Source organism: Microchirus variegatus, assembly GCF_963457635.1.
Source record: "Microchirus variegatus genome assembly, chromosome: 6".
Taxonomy (NCBI): Eukaryota; Metazoa; Chordata; class Actinopteri; order Pleuronectiformes; family Soleidae; genus Microchirus; species Microchirus variegatus.
In genome coordinates this window covers 14,438,992-14,459,809 of record NC_139807.1, presented here as the reverse complement: position 1 = coordinate 14,459,809, position 20,818 = coordinate 14,438,992, and the positions used below count along the sequence as shown (strand labels likewise).

The 20,818-nt window shown below is 42.7% G+C and overlaps 4 protein-coding genes across 4 annotated transcripts in view; 3 read left to right on the top strand and 1 right to left on the bottom strand.

Moving 5' to 3' along the window:
- The first annotated feature begins 577 nt into the window (after positions 1-577).
- On the top strand, positions 578-4,967 carry ccng1 (cyclin G1). Its single transcript, XM_083891552.1, has 6 exons — positions 578-797; positions 2,438-2,701; positions 2,812-3,065; positions 3,234-3,312; positions 3,549-3,659; positions 3,836-4,967. Exons 2-6 carry the CDS (start codon positions 2,438-2,440, stop codon positions 4,025-4,027), a joined length of 900 nt encoding a protein of 299 aa, XP_083747678.1. The 5' UTR covers positions 578-797; the 3' UTR covers positions 4,028-4,967.
- Positions 4,968-5,055: 88 nt separating this feature from the next.
- Positions 5,056-7,567, bottom strand: nudcd2 (NudC domain containing 2). The gene is made up of 4 exons (XM_083891554.1): positions 7,170-7,567; positions 6,554-6,602; positions 6,261-6,412; positions 5,056-5,356 (listed from the first exon to the last, which is right to left on the bottom strand). The coding sequence occupies exons 1-4, from the start codon at positions 7,356-7,358 to the stop codon at positions 5,273-5,275; spliced, it is 474 nt and encodes a 157-aa protein (XP_083747680.1). The 5' UTR covers positions 7,359-7,567; the 3' UTR covers positions 5,056-5,272.
- Positions 7,568-7,990: 423 nt separating this feature from the next.
- Positions 7,991-13,943, top strand: gabra6a (gamma-aminobutyric acid type A receptor subunit alpha6a; the record flags this gene model as incomplete). The annotated part of the gene is made up of 10 exons (XM_083890789.1): positions 7,991-8,037; positions 8,129-8,235; positions 8,321-8,388; positions 8,918-9,138; positions 9,226-9,308; positions 9,394-9,537; positions 10,619-10,771; positions 10,899-11,149; positions 13,114-13,384; positions 13,930-13,943. The coding sequence occupies 10 exons, from the start codon at positions 7,991-7,993 to the stop codon at positions 13,941-13,943; spliced, it is 1,359 nt and encodes a 452-aa protein (XP_083746915.1).
- A 2,501-nt stretch (positions 13,944-16,444) lies between these two features.
- gabrb2a (gamma-aminobutyric acid type A receptor subunit beta2a) overlaps positions 16,445-20,818 on the top strand; it is a gene marked incomplete at both ends in the record, with an annotated part of 31,346 nt that continues 26,972 nt past the window's right edge. Inside the window, 3 exons of the mRNA XM_083890682.1 lie at positions 16,445-16,518; positions 16,656-16,756; positions 17,176-17,243. Of these exons, the coding sequence (XP_083746808.1) occupies positions 16,445-16,518; positions 16,656-16,756; positions 17,176-17,243 (243 nt within the window). The remainder of the gene's footprint in view (positions 16,519-16,655; positions 16,757-17,175; positions 17,244-20,818) is intronic.

Below are 20,818 nucleotides of genomic sequence, written 5' to 3'. Positions count from 1 at the left end.
ACTATATGAAATAGCTTTGATATAGAGAAATTCAGGATTAAAGATATTAATGTCAGTAATCTGTACTGTGGGTGTGAGTTGGCCCGCTTAAATATTTGTATATCCTTGAGTAATAAAGAGTTACTTTACTGAAATGTGTCTTGTCTTCAAAGCTGCATTTAAATACGCTGAAGGTCTGAAGTACACCAGTACTTTCCAGATTGTTCCACACAGGCCTGCCACTTTAAAAGAGTAGGCAGTTTTGTGACCCTGCTTGTGATTATTACAGCTATAGAAGAATTTACAAATATATGTAGACTTTTAACTATAGTGATAGTAAAGTAATCAATAATTATGCATATTAATGTGTTGTAATCTCACCATAAATAAAAGTAAACCCTTCTTTGGACAGAGAAAGTAGAGTTTAACATGCCCCGCCCCGTCATCTACGATTGGTCTTCCAGTCTCTAGAGGGCGGGACTTGATAGAAAATGCAACCAATCGAGACTTGAAACTGCTGACGTCATCCGTCATCTGACCAATGAGCACTCACTATATTTGGACATGGGCATGGTTTTAGGGCAGCGTCAATTCGTAAACTACCCTTTTCCCCATCGCCTTACGCCAAGGGTAGGGGGGTGTGCATAGGCAGACATTAACCTATGCTTAAAACTTTCTTTTTTCAAAGTTCAGACCTACATTTTTGTGTGTTTTAAACCTCTTTTAACTCGCGTCTTCACAGCGCGTTTCAGCATCTCCCCCGCTACTGTTTTTTTTGTTTATAGCATACTATAAACCTCAACGTAACTTCATACAAGGTAAGTTATCCACTCGTTCTTCATAAATCCTTTAGTAACCACATGTCCAGTTAACAGTGTCATTGTGTTGAATTCTTGTGTTTTTGTTTCGCCGTTTTGGGCTTAAAAGAAACGCTTTCAACTCCTTGAAACGATAGCTAGCGGTTAGCCGTTGTTGTTAATGCCCATTACGTCAAATTTATCAGCCATTTTCTTTTCACCTCCTTTAAGTATACCGTTTGGTTGACATGGTCGAATAGCTTTGCATCTCAGGAGTTTGTGTCGCTGTTAAAATTGTGTTCTCTCACTTGGATTTGTTGTTGTCCTGCGTGTGTGTTTGTTCTCCATTGGTGTGTGCGGCAGGGACATGTCCTGACATGACGCAGATCTCGCCCTGACTCACGCACGGCCTGCTCCTCTTGTCATGAATCCTTAACCTTTACCACCAGGACTCCTACAATCACACGTTTTATAACTTTTAACTTCAACATGACTAAATAAATAGTGATTAAGTAGTTTTGCAGTCCGCGAGGAACTTTGTCTTTGATGTGTCCATGTTGTGTGTATGTGATACCACAGCCCGTCTACTCCAGTTGATTCCGGTTCATTGACAGCTGTTGGGAAAGGCTCGCCATTGGTTAACCTACATTTGTAAGCAGTGTACCTCTCCGCTATTTTAGGCAATACATATCACTAGATAGATAACTACAACTACTAATCGATTAGTTGATCTGTCATCAGATGACTTGATTTGTCGACAAACCAAAAATATTAATTTCTTTGAAATGGAGGGGAAAAAAAACCCCATCACAATGAAGAAGCTGGCAAAAGTTGAGCGGTTTTAGTTGAAGGAAAGACCACTCAAAGCAATAAAACAATCAAAATAATTTGGAATATAGTGAGTAAGTGATTACTTGTTGCAGCCCTAATAGCTGGACGAGCCTGGTTCCTAAAGCTGTGAAATACTTATGTTGTGTTAACATTCTGGTGTAAAGGAGCTTTAAATAAGTCAGAAAATATTTTACAGTGGCAGGATGACTAAATAATACAAAGGGCACACATAAAACATACCAACGTGTACCAAAGTCCAATAAAAACAATAACGGGATATAAAATAAAAGTGTTTGTAGGCACAGAAGGTGATCCTAATACCTGTTAAACAATTGGGTATTCAACTGACTCTTATAACAGTCTGCAGGAGTGAAATAATTGTGCCAAATAGACAGAGGCCTGGTCAGGATGCATTGCTCTTGAGGTGATTGTGATCATTTTAAACAGAATCCTGTCGTGCATCAGGAGAAAGAGTGAGGATGAGTGTTTGTTTGACCTAGTGAGCAGCCTAGCAGCAGCAGCCCTGTAGCATTTATTGTCAACATGATACTGATGGACACTTGTTGCTGTGTGTTCAGCCATCATATCTACATTATGTCATGTGTGTTTTGGTTTTTATTTTTTCTCAAGTGGGTATAATACACTCTTAAAACCCCTAGTGGCTATGACGTGATTGATAGTTTGTGTTTAATACATGTATAGATATATCTATGCCACTGATTACCACTTTACATTTATGAATACTATACAATGATATTACACTCTGTGCTGACAAATTTGATGAAATGCTTGAGTCTGTGATATTCAGCTGAATTTTTCTGTTGGCATAGATGATTGACACAGTCACAGGACCCGGAGCTCAGCCCTTTGCAGTTCAGTTGAAGGCCCTAACAGATCTGGAGGGCAGATACCAACCAAAGCTGAGCGGTTTGAGGCTCATCGAGAGCGCCCAGGACAATGGCCTCAGGATGACCACCAGACTCAGGGAGCTGGAGGTGAAGGACCTGCTCTCTCTGACCAGGTTCTTTGGATTCAGCTCGGATACCTTCTCTCTGGCTATCAGCTTGCTGGACCGATTCCTCTCTGTAATGAAGGTTTGTCCACAGCAGTGTTAGGATATCATTTTATTTATCCTGTGAATAGTTTTAAGTGAGTTTGTTTTAAATGTGTTCAATAATCTTATTGTTTTCTCTGTCCTTGGCAGATTCAACCTAAGCACCTGTCCTGTGTGGGCCTGTGCTGCTTCTACATTGCGGTGAAGTCCTCAGAAGAGGAAAAGAACGTTCCTCTGGCCAACGATCTCATCCGCATTAGTCAGAGTCGCTTTACAGTGTCTGACATGATGAGGATGGAGAGGATCATCATGGAGAAGCTCTACTGGAAGGTGAAGGCCCCCACAGCACTTCGCTTTCTCCGCCTCTTTCACGCCCACATCCAGGAGCAGTTGGATGCCGAGAGGTAAGGATGCTGCTTGAAATCATGAGGATTTGCCAAATGTGACAGGATTTTAAAAACAATTAATCAATTCTAAATCCTGTTGTTTTATGGTGCTCTATTCAAGTTAAAATAGGAAACGGAATTGTCATCTCAAGTTTTAATCTCAACACATTTCTTTCCCTTTTCCAGCAAGACAATACTGAGTCTCGAGAGACTGGAGGCTCAGCTGAAAGCTTGTCACTGTGCATTTGTCTTCTCCAAAATAAAGGTAGGCCAAAATAACTGGGTTCCCAATCTCTCACAATAGCCTATTTATTATATCTTTAAAATTCAATTCAAGTGTCCAGTGGTTGTCCGGTAATGATTACTACTTTATGTTACTGACAAAGACAATTTAAAGTGAGAAACTTGGAAATCCTCATCAGATATGTAATCATTTCTTGGGCAGACCTAGTAAACGTTATCAGTTTTCTGTCAGTAAGACTGTATTCTCTCCGTCTGCAGCCATCTCTGCTCGCCATGGCCCTGCTGTGTTACGAGGCTCAGGAACAACATGAACCTGAGCACTCTGACAAAATATCTGAGGCCCTGACGTGTCTGCAGAAGCAGCTGAATGTAAGCACCAACTATTTTTTACTGTCTTCACATCTGTGTGCTACATAAATAATCTTGGAAGTAATATTTTTAAGTTTTTGTTTTTAGGTGTAAGCTTGGCTTTGTTGATTTTAGGATACATTGAAAAGACAAAGTCTTGTGTGTTGCCTTGATTAAACTTGTTTTGTGTATTTCAGATCAAAAGTGAGGACCTGGTCTGTGTGCGGGAGTTGATTGGGAAATGCCTGTCCGACTATGCCACCGCAAAATGCTCCAAACCAAATGGCCAGAGACTTCGTTGGATTATCTCGGGTAGAACTGCCCGTCAGCTGAAGCCCAGCTACTACAAGATCACTCATCTTCCCACCATACCCGAGTCAGCCATGTAAAATCTGGGGGTACGCCTGTTGACCTTACATGCAGAGGCATCTAACAACTATCCTCAATTTGTCTTTACGTTGGCATTGTCTTGCTTGCAGTAAGGTCACAATGTATATCCCCAATTTTCCTTACAGATCTTCATTAGTGATGGTGGATTTCTTTAAGGAAAAGCAAATTAAGAGTTTTCCGCAAGTTCGGTTGTCATCATTCAAAGAAGAAATGCAGTATTTTCATCTTCCCCAGCATGAAGTAATGCTTTGTCAGAGAGGTTAATCTGCTGCGATGCTGCATTAACTTAGTGTTACTTTCCTGATTTGAGTTTCAAGCACAAATGTACAGTATGTTCTTGTTTAAATCCGTACCAAGGTGTTTGGTTTTTCCTGGAAACGGGTTGCTGGTTTTAAGCTAATAAGTATCGAACCACCTAGGTCCTCAGTCCACCATGTGGAAGAGGAGGGAGAAGGATTTTGTGAACAGCATAAAAGGAACCAAGAAATCGGGCCCAGAATCCTTAACTCCTACCCTAGGTTGATAAACTGTCCTGAATGCACACTCCTACCCAAGGTGATGATTTTTATTTTTTTTAAGTTGATCCAGCGATGGCGCTTTGGTTTTCAACAGTGAAGTGAGGCTAGTGATGAACCCGTCACAAATGGCTAACCATACTATTTGAGCCAAAATGGCAGAGGTTTACAGATGAGTTGTTTTCAGTGCTTCATAATTTGTGGACACGGAGCCACCACAATTATAGATTGATTTCAGTTGTGCAAAGAACACAAAGCAATTGGCCACTGCAATGGAAATGTGGATTTCTTTACTAGTTTTCCTTACTCAAGTTAGAGGTTTGTGAGAAGTTCAATGTCCTAAGTTTAGAGTGGTTAAATGAAAAAACGCCATCTGGTAAACCGATGCACTTGTACCTTTCAATAAAACTTTATTGAAAAGTTATTGCTGTATGAGTTTCATTATTAAAAGACATCAATCTGAATTCATACTCGGAACATTTCCGCTTGGGAATAAGTCAGTTTTGAGCAAACTAGTGCAGTCTGAAGAAAGAATAGACTTATGACCAATAAGATTCTGTCTTGGTCAAACACATGTTGAGTAAACCAATCGGTAACTGTTCCTCTGAAGGCAAACCTTTGGGCTTCTCTTTGCTGACAGTGTGATGGACCTAGTGTTCATCTGTCACAGCATAGGTGTCCTCAACAGTGTCCATTCAATAGAGGTGATGTGTTTGACGACAGCAACGTTCACTTCTGTAGACTGGAAAAGTCGGGACCACCACCATGGAAATTCCCGGAGATTTCCGCACCACTGAAGTCAAATCCAGGATTCTGGAAAACAAGACAAAGTGTAGCCATGGGGCTTACTCATCGATATGATCATTCACTTTTTCCAAACCTGATGGTGTTACACATTATACACTATATCACTCATGCCGTAAAGCTATATTTACCTTTCTTGCATGTCTCTCAGTACTTAGTAAAAATTTGAAAATGAACAACTCCGCCTCCCTCAAAGTCCCACTCACCAGGGCAGGAACGGCAGCGGCCATGTGCTGAGGTTCTCCTCTCTGCTCTGACTTAAGGCACGTGAGAGTCTCCAAACACCACAAAAAGTCGGCAGATTTAGCTATGAAGTCGCCACGTTGGCAACATTGCTCTGTCAGAGATCGGCGAGGCCAACAGATGATAGACAGGAAGCTATTTTATTCAGTCCTAATGATTTAATTGGTCATACTTTTATCATAATGATAGGATACTTAAATAATGATGAGTTTCAAAACCTGGTAGGTTTATCTTATGTTTTAGAGTGCCATATGCTTATTAGGAGCAATTTCAGATTACAAAAGAGAAGTGTAAAAATGCAAGAAAGGTAAGTAAAGCTTTAATTAAAGGAGCTGTACAACAAGTAGATTCTGATAATGTTTATGTTGTGCAATGGAAGCTGTACCAAAGATCTGTATTCCTGTATTTTTTCTGCAGGACTGGTTCCTTAAACTATCTGTCAACTCTTGTGTCTCTGGGTAGGAGGATGTTTCCCTGCTCCATCACACCTGATTCAAATGTTCAGCTCATCAGCATACACTGCAGAAGCCACATTATGACCCATTTATTCTAATCAGGTGTGTTGGAGCAGAACACCTCTAAAACATGCAGGGCAGTGGGTCCCAAGGACCAGAAAAAAAGAAACCCTGACTTTGAGTATATGTCGCCAAATGCAAAGTATCAGACGAACCTCCCGTTGAAACCTCTCCAATGTGAGCTTTCTCTGCATCTGGTCCTGGACCCAGGCGTTGGCACAGTACTCCCCCTCCAGCAGGGAGGACCAGCAGTTCCCTGCCTCTCTGTTGGTCTTCATCAGAATAATCCGGATGAGACACTTGTCCTCTGGGGAACAGACAAAACAGAAAATGGTGAAGAAGATGCTTTTTGGCTAATGTGTGAGTATATATATATATATATATATATATATATATATATATGTATAAGCACCTTTTTATATATATATAAAAAAGGTATGCAACCTACCTAGTGTCCATGTAGCCTCATCAGACATAGTTGTGCCAAACAATCTTCCCTGAATGAGGAAGAAAAAACAAAGTAGGTAAGTACATGTGTGTTTATTTAGCAGTCGGTCTTGTCATGGGCTATTGATTTCAACTTTTTCTTTTTCCATTTACGTGAATGAAGACATTAAAAATAAAACATTGTTCTCTGGACTGTTAAGAAATGTGGAATGAGATGGGATTGGGGAAGGCATACCATTGTTATTCCTGGTTGGATAGGCCTCATTTTTGTGAGTGAGTAGTAATTAATCTTCACCTACCTATCCCTACAATATTAAACTTTTGATTTCATCATCTTAAAGATTAATATTTTATGGTTTCATTGACATTTTCCACATTTACTCTTTAAGGACGAACATATTACAACAATATGCGCAGCCTTTCTGATATTCAAATAAGAAAATGTAAAATATAAAATATGTAATATAAAACCTTTTTCAACATTTTGCCAGACTCGACAACAAACGGATGTAATGAGACACTTTCAGGACATAAAGATAATATGCTCCAAGGGGATTTTTCTCCTCTTTCACGCAGACGTTTAGAGGGAAAAGAGAGGAATCGCTTCAGGATGTTACCTTGAATATTTCCTGCCCTTTGACTTGCAGCTCAATGTCTCTGGATCCCAGGTGACACCTGACTTCTTTGGCTGACGTCCCATGTGGCACATTGACTTCGATAAAGACCTCCTCCATGGTCTGGTACCAGGAGCCCCACGGAGTCCTGCAGGGGATCACCCCGCTCCTCTCCTCGAAGTGCACCGACATCCTGTGGCTGCAGAGAGGCTGTCAGACTCTGCTAACGGCGGCTAGCTCGGTCAGGCTAACAGAGAAGTTACTCTTGACTACTGTTGACGCACGGGCGACTAAACATAATTGGTTTTACTAACGGTTATTTATGTCAACTCAGAAAAAACGTTCTCTGACGAAAAAAAATCCCAATTATTAAGACCACATCGCAATGTGAGCCATTTGTTTTGCTCCTCACGCCGAAAAGTCTTCTTTTCCTGGTGTGGATTCTACTTCCGGTGGTAAACAACACAAAAACGTGGCTGCACCGCCACCAGCTGTCTGATATGTGGAACTACATGAAGAAAAAAACAATGATTAAATTATATCCGTTATATTGTTATCACTACTATAAATGGCCATGTGTCGCCTTCGTTTTGTTTTTGCTTTATTATTTTCTTTATAATGTGGTTTCATTAGTAACCAATACACCAATATAGTGTTTGTCTAAAAATGGAGTGGATTTACTAATCTGTTAATTAGATTACTGTTCCTGCCTCACAGTGCCTCTTGTATACTTTTGCATACCTAGCAGTCACTGTAAGGACACATCTCCTCTCACACAGAGTTTCATTAACTATGAGTTGAGTTTGTGTTAAATGCTGCACAGGATGGCCACTCTGACATTATCTTTAGTTTCTCTTCTATGCTGGTGTAGGTAAGTTGTATCTCTCTACTTAAATGTGGGTCAGGAGTGTCTGGTTACACCGTCTGGGGGCTTAAACCCTATATTTCCCCCCCCCTAACAGTTTCGGTAATGTACATGGAAATGAGAAGATATCCTCAGAAAATATCACTCGTATTTTAGATCGACTTCTGGATGGCTATGACAACAGATTGCGTCCTGGATCTGGAGGTAATTCAAATCTTAGCCTTCACACTAAAGCCTTGCCTGATGCATTGAAGATATATTTTGTACATTTATTAACTAACTATTGCAGGTGGTGTCACAGAGGTGAAGACGGACATCTTTGTCACCAGCTTTGGACCTGTTTCAGATGTTGAGATGGTGAGATGCTACTGTATATGTGCTGACTGAGGGAGATGACAGTGCCTCAGTCACTACTGAATACCTGCCTTATGGGCAATCTGCCATGAAACCATCTAATGAGCTTTAATCTGTTTGACTAGCTCTACAACTCTATTATTGATGGCCTCTAAATCAATATGACAACATGTCAGGCAGGCGACACGGCTGAATGGATTGATTAATGATTATCTGGGATGAGTGGCATCCATCATTGCCTCATCTTTTCTCATCACCTTCCACTGCAGGTTGACATGTATATTTGTCAGTCTCATAGAAACTGATTCCTGACTGTATTGTTTGCACAGACTGGGTCAGGACCTACAGTTGGGTCACAGGAGATAATATTTTGGTTCCTGAAATTTTACTTAAGATTTTATTTCATAGTGCATGCACAAATTGAATTTGGGATTTATATCTCAAACTGAAAATGACTGATAGCAGCGACACGCCTGCTCTTGTTGGGATTCATAGTGTTTTCATCCACTAATGTCTGCTGTTTATGCGTCAGGAGTACACCATGGACATGTTTTTCCGCCAGATGTGGGTCGATGAGCGTCTGAAGTACGAGGGCCCCATTGAAATCCTGCGGCTGAACAACCTTATGGTGGAAAAGATCTGGACGCCGGATACTTTTTTCAGGAACTCCAAGAAGTCCATTTCACATAACATGACCACGCCCAACAAGCTTTTCCGCATCATGCAAAATGGAACTGTCCTCTACACGATGAGGTGACCTCACACCGTACCGCCGTCACCTTGTTTATAAACCTGTATTTTCTCAATAGAAGGTTCATTTGTGTGTGCCGTCTTTCTTAGACTGACGATCAGTGCAGAATGTCCAATGAGGCTGATGGACTTCCCTATGGATGGCCACTCCTGTCCGCTCAGATTTGGAAGCTGTGAGTAAGAAAAGGAAATACAAATGTCCAAATTTTATAAATGTGATCTTGTGAATGTTTTTCCACTTATCTTTTGTCTTTTCAGACGCCTACACGAGCAGTGAAATTATTTCAACCTGGAGGAAGGGACCAATAGCATCAGTCGAGTGTCCTAAAGAGTCCATGAGTCTTCTGCAGTATGATCTGGTGGGACAGACCTTGTCCAGTGAGATATTCAAATCAAACACAGGTAACACGTCACAGACGTCTTCGCGCTCGCGAGTTTAATTAAAATGTATTCTCATGAGCTGATGAGGCAGAAAGAGGTCAAACCAAATGTCTTCAAACTCTGCAGGAGTGGCCACTCTTCCACTGCAGCAGAGTCCATGTTTAAAAGCAGAGACTTCCTTGAGCGGCCATCTAAGATGCTTAAGTGGTCAAGGCCTAATGCGTGTGGTGTGCCTTAAAAAGAACTACAGGTTTTTAAGCCCTAAGAGGAGAGGGGAGGAAGGATGGAGTAGTGTGTGTGTGTAGGGACTTGTATTTATGACCTCTTTAGGACCTTTTCTAGCATAAATGCTGACCTCGTCAGGACCAGTAGTCCTCAGGGGGAACAAAACCCAGTCCTAATGAGGCAGAATCTCATATCTGAGGCATTAGTGCAAGTTTAGGGTTAAGGTTAGGCATTAACTGGTTGTAATTAAGGTGAGGGATGACCCTTTGTTTAGGTTATCCAAATGAATGGAAGCCAATATTGTGTCACAAAAATAGCTGCACAAACACGTGTGTGTGTGTGTGTGTGCTCCCCTGCTGTGTACCCAGCATATTCCTGGAGCAGAGAGGGAAAGGATGAGGCAGGTTCCAAAAACACAGAGATCATACCAATGTAGAGAGCACAGAGAGCCAGAAAAGCAGTCTCCCCCCTCTCTCTTCCTCTCCCTCTCTCTGTATATGCATGATGCAGCATGTTTTTTGCTTTTTGAATGTCAGGCAGAACACAGCAGTGTTACATATAGTGACACTGCATGCTCTCCCTCTGCCCCCTCCTCCATTCCCTTCTCCTTCCTCCTCTTAACTTTATCCCGTTTCCAAATGTCTGTGGTTCTCCCCTTCTTCCTCCCTTCCCCACCCCCCTCACATTTTTGTCCTTCCTCTTCTCTTTCCTCCTGTCTCTCACATGCTGCCTCACAGTCAGCTGGCTCTTCCAGTCTCATACAGCAGCACTTACAGCAGCATCCATGTGATTTGTGTTGCTCTCAGCAGCTCTCCTGTCTCAAGGGCAGGCAAGGGCATCTGTTTCTATGCTACCCTCTATGCTGTTTATCTTGCAGGTCACTACTCTGTGCAGGTGGTCCATTTCCACCTCCAGAGGAAGCTGGGCTACTACCTCATACAGACCTACATCCCCCTCATAATGGTTGTTGTGCTGTCACAAGTCTCTTTTTGGATTAACAAGGAGTCTGTTCCTGCACGCACAGTTGCTGGTACGCACCTGCATTGACCAAACAATGTTCACTGTGATATTAAAATATATGTAGGGCATGCATCACAGTATGTTCCTGTGTGTGTGTGTGTGTGTGTGTGTGTGTGTGTGTGTGTGTCATCCACCAGGCATCACCACAGTGCTGACGATGACCACCTTGAGCATTAGTGCCCGTCAGTCACTTCCCAAAGTGGCCTATGCCACTGCAATGGATTGGTTCATCGCTGTGTGTTTTGCCTTTGTGGCGTCGGCTCTCGTCGAGTTTGCAGCAGTGAACTACTTCGCCACCCTCCAGGCCAACCGTCTGAAGAAACAGAAAGCCAGACAAGACAAGCTGGAGGTGATGGCAACAGGCAGCGACGACGACGAATCCGTTTCAGTGAGTTTTCTAACTTTTTTCTAACGGTGGATGCACTGCTCCTCATTATCAAAACATTATTTTAACAATGTTTAAAAATAGCCGCAGTACCTTTTATGACTTTGGTCCGGAGTCAGACCCAGAGTCAGAAGACACTGTCGCTCGTGAAACACCTCCACAACAGACGTTATCCTTCTTCTGCGGTTCAATGTACGCAACCGGATGTGCACGGAGCAGGAGGATCTGCTGTTCAGGAGAAATGCTGTTTACGTAACCAGACTGGGTTTTTTCAGAGATCTCGCTGAGCCCGAGATTACGATAAAACACAGCGTTCTCAGCAGTGGCTGAACTGTTTGTTTAGAACCTTCAGGGCTTCTTAAACAAGGTAATGACGCAGATACACACTAAAAAAAACGAATAATAGGAAGCTAAAAATTCACTGTCATCTACAAAACATGGTGAACGCTTGCATACGTCACCGTATCTCGTTACCTTTCTGATTTTCAGTAATATTTTTGTACAGTTTGTCACAAGAAAAAGTTTGCACCTAATTTGTTTTCCATTTCTAATATTAGACATAATTGATTTGGAGGAAAGTTTTTATGTTAAACAGAGAAACATAAAATGGCCGCGGTCGCAAAGGTCCAGTTTGAGGCTGTAACAGAGGACTCCGCTGCTCACCCTTTCGTTTCTTACCATATCATGGAGCTATGGTGGCCTTTGTATTTGTGTACATTATTTCTGTTTCAAAAAACTAGTTTGTCTTTTTGGTCTGCTGTGGACACATGGCGGCCTCCGTAAAGCAAGTCCCTCACCTAAAGTACATTCTTATTCTGACCCTGAAAACAAAACAATTGTTATTTTAAAGCAGTTTCTCACCAATGCAAATGTACTGATGGAAAGTAAATTCACACGACTTTTAGTTCTTAGATAATTTAGTGTCTAAAGTTGGTGGTATCAACATTCATTTAATCCTCATCTGTTCTTTTACAGTAGATTACTGTCTCTTAAACTTTAGAACATATGTGTCTGCAGTACAGGAGGTTACAGACCTATACTGGGGAAAAAATAACAGTTTCCTGTAAAAACAACTTGGGATATCTTTGCGACTGTTAAATTAAATGTAATATTACATTTGATTAGATAGAACCTTTATTAATCCCTTTGGGAAGTTACCTCTAGGAAATGTAGGTTCCAGTGGTGGTGCAGCATAAAAATATGAAGCAATTTGCTCAGAAATGTCAGCCTTGGCAAACATTTGATCAAAGTTCAGGTGATTTACTGATGCTATCATTTTAAATACACAATGTCTCACATAGATTTACGCAGCTCGTTTCCATATCTAATGAAGAATGGCGAGGCAGAGTCTCCTCAGTGTTGCAGAGTTTGATGCAGTGATGCTGATAATGAACACTAAGCCAGACCAGCTTCATACTCGGAGGAAAATGAAATCATGGATGGGGGGGGGGGGGCGGGGGGGACCTTTTTTCATGCATTTCCAAGTAGTCACCATTCTTACCATTCAGGGCACACCACACATTAAATAATTATATGTGCTGTTGTAGCACTCTCATCTCCTACTGTATGCTTTATGCTAATACAGTAAGCCACCACAGAATCCTCCTGGGACCTGTCTTACATGTAGGGCTCATGGTAAGATGCTTTAAAAATAGCCTCAGTGTGAGAAGAGAGCAACTCCTGCTCTCCTCCCTGCATAATCTCCCAAAGATCCTATGGGCATCCAGCAAACTGCCTGCTGCGTTCTATAGGAGTGTTGGTGAGTGAAAACTCCAGTGGGAACAAATATGACTTGTAGTTTTGTATTCATGACTCCAGCATGTTAAATTTAGCATATACAGTGTGTTCATGCAAGGCAGAAATCCCCAGTTTTGTTATCTTTAAAATTTCATTGAACCATTTTCTTCCTTACTGTGCAAAAACCCCATTTTACCCCATCCTGCCCCCCCCCCGCCCTATTTCACCAGTCGGACAGCAGCCCTCAGGAAGGCCTGAAGAGGAGAAACCACTCAGTGTGCCGCAGTGAACCACAAGAGGCTACGCCAGTGCCCATCTTCATGCAGCAGGGCTCAGCTGTCCCTCAAATCCCACAGCTGGCTGGCACCAGCCCCATTGACAAGTACGCCCGCATCCTCTTCCCCCTGACCTTCGCCCTCTTCAACTTTGTCTACTGGTACATCTACCTGGCCAAGGACACAATGGAGAAGGCCAGGTACACTGAGCACATTCACCTGTCCTGTACATGTATCTGGCTTCTAGTTTATAAAAATATACATGTAGTCTTCCAGTTGCAAAATCAACTCCTTGAGATTTGCGATTGGCCAGTTCTGTTAAGTTTTTGCAACTGAGCACCTGCTGGACAACACTATCCATCAGTCACACTGGTGTCCACCTATATATATGCCATGCTTTAGGGGAACATCATTTACAAAATCGACATCATGTTCTATTGAAGGAGACCTGAAACTAACAAGTGAGACCATTAACTCCTCCAGGAAAAGGTTTAGTGACATTATAAATCAGGTGTTGCCCCCTGGTGGCTGACTGCTACCTCCCAGGGCTTCACTGTGTCCATTTTTTATATACAGTCTGTAGTTCTAGTATATCCAAAGACACTGCTGAGAAGTACAGACATCTAATTAGTTTCCTGTTCAAACAGATCTCATGGAATATCTCAGACCAATAATGAATTAAGCAGATTCATCACGAGTATCTGTTGTGAGTCCAAAGCTTTAAAGCCCTTATCTCTGTGACTTAAAGCTCCGCTGTGTTAAAACACATAGACGCGCCTGATTGACGTTTACTTTGAGTGGTTGGTTGCCCTAAGCAACATCACAATAACCACAGAAAATGTATTTTAACCCAGTCTGCAAAAAATACATTATTTACTGACCAACTGCTTTTGGTAAATACGTAGCCTCCGTGCATGTTATCATGTCACTTTGTAGTAATGTGACCTTTTAATACGGTCAATTATGGTTTACAAGTTTTTACAAGGACAAATAGTCAGAAGTATGATAAAGTAAATGTTTGTTTTTGTATATCAGAAATAGTTGTTATTATTGCATCCCTTTTACACGCATTTGTTTTAACCCAATGCATTTAGTGGCAGGGTCCCAAGCACTTATGCTTTCGTAGTCACTTTCATAAACATATGCTGCTGTGTGTATACATTTATATATGTTGAGAAAGGTCTGACACAGCAGACTTTTCCCAACAAACAGCAAAAATAGATCTCGCTGGAGAGTTTTCACAGTTGATGCAAGATATCAGAGAGAAACAAACCTGTCGTATTCTTCTTCAATCGTGACAGCTTCAGTGCTAACTAGAAACTGAATTTTGTCAAAGACTTTTATCCAGTAAAGACATTAATAATTCCTCATGCTGAAACAGCCCTGGGAGTTGTAGGCAAAAAAGAGTGTGTGTGTGTTTGTGAGATGATGTTAGGTGGCGTTGTTACTGCATTGACGCGCCAGCACTGTGCCTTTTATTATTATCATCTCTGATTTACAATACAAAAAAGAGGCAGAGTGCTGGGTTAATTTGAGAAGGAAAAACATGCACCAATGTCTCTCCTCTCTATATACGGGGTTTACCTGAGGGCTGCTACAACTACAACTGCTTTAATGACAGCACCGTGTGTCCATGGGGAGTTGGTCTCACAGAGCTTACTTTGAACATTAACTGCATTAAAAAAGTGCAGGAATAAGCGAGGCACTTAAACATGGAGCTGCATGTCCAAGAAAGAAAGAGAGTAATATTGTGCATAGAGCGAGAGAGAGAGAGAGGTGTTACGTAACATTGGGGGAGTGCAAATCTGCTCATCATGCTTCTCATGTTCCTGTCAGAGAATCTTTTTAAGGTTGTTTTGTTTATAACCTTCTGCAGGATAATGAGAGAGACAAGATGTAGAGCACGAGAACAGCTGTATCACATCTGTTTCCTTTTACATGTCTCTGTCTTGGTGTGTTTGGGAGGGAAAGAGGAAAAAAAAAAAGAGAAAGGCAGTGAGAGGACAGAGAGGACAGGCAGCGGCACAGCAGCGGTTTGTGCTGTGCAGTATGTACTGCAGATAGAGCTGCAGCTCTGAATGTGGAAGCAGACGTTTCTGTGTGTGTGCTCCTCTCACATTTTGTGCTCTGATACATTCTGCTCTTGCAGAGACATGGATCTTAACTGAGAGGACCTGGAAAAGGGCACGTGCAGCCGGAGAGACCTTCAGCATCCATCCGTCCATCCGCCATCCTGCTCACTCTCTCTCTTTCTCTCTGTGAACAAGCTCTTTGCATTCACTCTGCTCTCGTCTGACAGAGGAAATGAATCAGAAACTCATTTATTCTCCTGCTGCACATCTATTCATTTCACAGGCTGTGACCACTGCCCACTTGTGTTCTGATCAGTCGTTGAAGAGCTGCCCTTCACGGGGCCTCAATCACTTTAAACATATACTGTACACGCGCAACTTCTTACACCGCTGGAACAAGACAGACATCACACACAAAACTGGAAACATCAAATAGAAAGGGGATGATATAATCTATGATGGCTGTAACTGCCGGTGATGCAACTGTGAACCAATGCTTCCAGAAGCCTGCCCTCTACAGAAGCACAGCTACCCCTACAACAAGATCAAAGACAGTTTAGAGGCCACTCGCATCCCCTCCTCCTCCTCATGGCCTCAAAAATGTGCTCAAACCTGAGGAAATGAATTGTAGGATTGTGTTTTAAACACCATCTCTGCTGCTGTGGCACTGTGGAAACTGCCTTTTTTCATTTTGCTGCAGCTCCTCTGGAAACATGACAGGGGTGAAAGAAGAAAAATAGCATATGACACCTTTATCTGTGTTCCTGTCATTAGTTTTCTATTTTTGTGTGAGTGGCACAGGATTTTTTTTTGTATATAAAGTAGATCTGTGGTTGATGCATAACATGGGAACAGGAGGCATGAACTTGATCAGTGCACCCACACAGCTGTTTGACCTTGTCAGGATTCACACAAACTCATGTGTGTCACACAAATAAACAAATAACAGTTTAAAAACAAGCTCCACATTAACACGGCTGTGCTTCTGTTTTGTCCTGCCTGAGAACGCTTGTTTCTTCATTACGCACATCCACATGTCCCTTTAATATTTTTCTCTGCAATGGAAACTGCTCATCCACCATCATCAGTCTCCACTCTTTGATCTTGGGCAGGCTGCACGCATGCGCCCCTCATTGGCTCCTCTGCACTGTCTGGAGTAAGTTGGATGCGCGCTCTCCTCACTCGCATCCCTACACCACCTCAAAGCTGTTGCGATGGGGAGGATCAGGAAAAACCACTTTGGGATTTTGACTTTTTCCTTACTTGTGACTTTTGTCTGGGCTCAAAGGTAAATCTTTCTGTCGTCTATCATCTCCCCCTGCATGTCGCGTCGTCCTTGTTACCTGGCGTGTGATACTAACCAGCTATTTCACATTACACCACCCTTTTTTCTCCTCTCTCTCTCTCTCTGTCTCTCATCACCAGCGTCAAGGATCTCAAAGATCCCAGCAATATGCCTCTGGTAAAAGAAACCGTGGACAGACTGATGAAAGGATACGACATTCGGTTGAGGCCAGATTTCGGAGGTAAAACGAGCAAACGCCGAAAACCCGGAATGTTATGTTTTCACGCCCTCCTGACGTGCAATACATGTTTAATGAATCGCAAAATCTGCTGTAATTTGCATAAATCATCCCATCACAGCTAAACGGGCCTCTCCAATTAGGCTGTGATGAGGACTAGTGTGCATGTTTCATTTGATGAGGAGATAAAAACGTGACCGATCCTTCTCCTAAGTGGCCATAATTCCACAAAAAAAAAAATACGAGTTAGGGCTCAATCTGCGTATAAGACATGACGGTTTCTGCACAGGCTGATGATGATGCACAAGTGTCCTGTAGGTGGAGAGGATCCTGCATGTGCGCGCGTCACGAATCTGTTCCATTTTTACATGATGGGGAGAATAATTCATACGTGTTGTTTTAACGCCTCCTCTCCTTCACAGGTGCGCCCGTGGCTGTGGGGATGAATATTGACATAGCCAGCATAGACATGGTCTCTGAAGTCAATATGGTAGGTTCATCTTCATAATCATTATCCCGCGTAATGTGCCAGTGGCACGGCTGGAATACTGGGGAGGGGGGGTGTATGGAGGGAGGGAGGGTGTGGGGGGGAAAGTGCGCTACTTATCACGGGGCAAAATGTGTGTGTGACAGAGCCGGGATAACCCGAGTCAGGCTCGAGGCATCTCATCGTCATATGAACCTATCCGCTGTAAACGGGCTGAAAATGTTTGTAATAATAATAATAATGCATGGAAGGCTTTCGCGCAAACGCATCATCGCCATCCTTCTCTCAGTCGCCGCATTTGCAGCTCTGGATGCTGCATTTGAATTCAAAACACACTCTCACTGGCGCACTCCGGACGCACAGCCGAGAGCTGCACACCACACCGTATGTGTGTGTGTGCGTGTGTGTGTGTGTTTTTCAAGCCTCTTTCGTGCTGACTCTTTGTTGACACATCACCCCCCCCCCCACACACACACACACGCACCTCAATGCAGTAACTTACACAATAATTATATTAATAATAAAATAATAATAATACCTCTTCCCTTCATGCAAATTGACATGTCTTTTCGCCTCACATAATCACATAATCACGTAAAGGACAACCCCCCCCCCCCCTTACTTGTCAGGTGACGTAAGCGGTTTGTTAATGATAAATGTATTGGTCACTCAGGTTTTTAAAGTTCAGCAGCCCCCATTCAAGAGCACCACCTATGTTTTTAACTACCTTCTGCTGCAGTAAACAAGTCATCCATGCTGTTTTGTGTGTTTTTGGATTATGGGATGTTGCGTGTGCCTTCAGTCTTTGCAGACAAATCAGTTTTGGGGGGGGGGGGGGGGGGCAGAGATAATTGACAAAGCAGCCTCCTCAAGGGGCAACATAATAGACATGTTATATAAGAGCATGGGGAGCAAGTTTGCCACTAGGAACGGAAGGAGACGTGTTTTCTATTATTAACCTTTTTTAAGGCCATGTCTAAATGTTGCATGTCAGATTTTGACTGGGCAGCCTGTGGTGGTCATTTTGAAGCAGTTTGTTTTGAATCAGGCGTGAATAATCAGTGTCTTCCCTCTTTGACGGAAATCACTTATTCTGTGTCCACTCATAGCGCTGTTTTCTATTTTCCTCTGACTTTCAGTTTCATTTACAAATGTGATGTCATATCCTTCTGAAAAGGAGCTGATTCTAGCGATGGAGACTTTTTAATTCATCAGGAAAATGTTTACTCATATTCGCATAGACTTCCATTCAAGCAGTTTAAAAAACAAAAAACAAACGCCCCCTGGTGGCTACTCACTATATTCTATCTTCCTCGTTGGCCTCAACCAGCAAACTGCAGAGGACTACATCCATTTTTAAAAATGTTAACCTCATTTAAATAACTTGGCTGTTAATGGGATGGATTTGTGTTGATTGATTTACTATAAAGCAATAACTCGCCATTTAAAAAACATTTACATTTTTCTTTTTCCAATATCCAGTCCAGTGATACTGACTAGTCCTGGACAGATATTGATATTAAGTATTGTCCCTAGTGGTCAGCGCAGACAGAACAGAAGTGCTTTAGGGTTCAATTTCAAATAGAAACTTCTCTTCTCTCCCACCACTTTGACTGGATTCCCTGGCTGTGACTCTGGTGCTCAGCAGCCATGTAATCCACCTCTGCCTTGCTTCAAAGGGTTATCTCACTCAAGAACTAGGCATCTATGGAGGCATTCATCTGGAAAAAAACACTGCTTCATACGTGTGTGTGTGTCTCTCTCTCTCTCTCTCTCTCTCTGTGTGTGTGTGTGTGTATATGAAAACACAAATCTGAATGGCAACTGACGTCATGCAACTCCCCGTGGCTATGATAGCATTCATCTCGCTCATTTCTCAGAAAAGCTCATCCTGCCGGATCTGCACAGGCATCCCTCTGACACCACGGACACATTTAGATGAAAAGTTGAACACGCACACACACACACACACACACACACACACACACACACACACACACACACACACACACACACACACACACACACACACACACACACACACACACACACACACAGAGAGGAGACATACTAAGACCTCAATGGACTTGTCATTAGCTTGCGAAAAAAGCCCAGATAAAAAATCTCCTCCTCGTCTTCCTCATGTCCGTCCCTCTTTGGTACGGTATGGATAACTGCCGCGGATGAGATTGATGTGACAGAAATCAATAATATCACCATGCGCCGTGATCACGGGGACGGCGCTGCTGACCCGTGCTCAGAGCCGGGGTCGCTTTGATCTGTCTTTATTGGAGGCGGCCACTTTTAAGATAAAAGTGCTGAGAACAACAAGAACGCGAGGAGAGGTGAGGATGAAACTGATAAAGAGTGGGACGGTGAAGGTCACTGTGATCAGCCTCACTATCTCCTTTAATGACGTCTACGTCCTGGTGGAAGCTGGCGAAGAGTTACTGCAGACACAGCTGTGGCACCAGGAGGTCCAGAACGAAAATGTAATGATTTATATCCTCGTATTTCCATTAAATTCGTATTTCGCTGGATCGTTTTAAACACATTTGTCTTCAACCGTTATGTTATATGAAGCTTTACGTGTCCACGACACCGGACGAGAGAATCATCAGAGGGTTTGAACAATATTTAGCTGCACAGCTTGAGCTTGTAATGGCTGGCTGGTGCCTCACTGAAGTCTCTACAGCAAATGTTACGACTCTCCAGTCTATAGCCACAGCTATATTATATTTTCTCTATTAGTCTATTAATCTTTTGGTACCAAAAAGGAGCTAAAGAAAAGCTCCCGGATCCCACGATGACACAGTAGGAAACCCTCACAGATGTTAGGTTTAATATAAGGAAATAAGCAGACTGTAACATGGTGAAACGTTAATGCAGAACAAAGAGGGAAAACACTGACCACGACCCACGGTCATGGAGTTTCAGTCAAGTCAAAATATTGTAAAGGAATTTGAAAACGCCAACCAGATCCAGGTGATTCCGCATGATAACATCTTTGATTTGAACCTGAAGGAAAATGGAGGAACTGGCTGTAGTGAGTGGGTTAGATAGTTGTTTACTTCTCTAAAGATAGAGATGATTAAACAACGTTGGTGCTGATTGATACCATTGAAGGTGTTTGAGCACATGGCAGGATTTATAGATTTGTTGCTTCACATGTGTTTGTGCCACTGTGGAGTCCACAACTGTGGCCTGTTTGAGGCCCCCAAAGGGTCAGCCATGTTGTAGGGCAACAGAAATGTGCAGGTCAGTCGGCACTCGGAGGTCGGCAGCCTCGTCTGCGGGACATCACACGTGCTATTTTGAGGAGAAGGAAGCGTCCTCTGAGTCTGAGGTGTCACCGCATGTCCTCACTGGGTGGGCTCTGCTGACTCACGGGGGTTAGGGCAGTATATGGCACAGATGTGATGATATTATGGTCAAGAGACACCCTCACCACCTCCTCCTCCTCTGTGTGTGTGTGTCTGTCAACCTGCTCCGTCGCGCGTCACTCCATTCTTACAGCGGCTGAAATTGCAGTTGCATAATGCTGTTTTTTTTTTTTTTTTGCTGCAATCACAGCTTGA

Excerpts from the sequence above, each read along its gene's own strand:
- nudcd2 (XM_083891554.1), bottom strand. The coding sequence starts at position 7,358 with ATGTCGGTGCACTTCGAGGAGAGGAGCGGGGTGATCCCCTGCAGGACT. Across the intron at positions 6,603-7,169 it reads AAGGGCAGGAAATATTCAAG|GGAAGATTGTTTGGCACAAC; the intron begins GTAACATCCTGA and ends TTCCTCATTCAG. Across the intron at positions 5,357-6,260 it reads TGGAGAGGTTTCAACGGGAG|AATCCTGGATTTGACTTCAG; the intron begins GTTCGTCTGATA and ends CTTGTTTTCCAG.
- ccng1 (XM_083891552.1), top strand. The coding sequence starts at position 2,438 with ATGATTGACACAGTCACAGGACCCGGAGCTCAGCCCTTTGCAGTTCAG. Across the intron at positions 2,702-2,811 it reads GATTCCTCTCTGTAATGAAG|ATTCAACCTAAGCACCTGTC; the intron begins GTTTGTCCACAG and ends TGTCCTTGGCAG. Across the intron at positions 3,313-3,548 it reads TTGTCTTCTCCAAAATAAAG|CCATCTCTGCTCGCCATGGC; the intron begins GTAGGCCAAAAT and ends CTCCGTCTGCAG.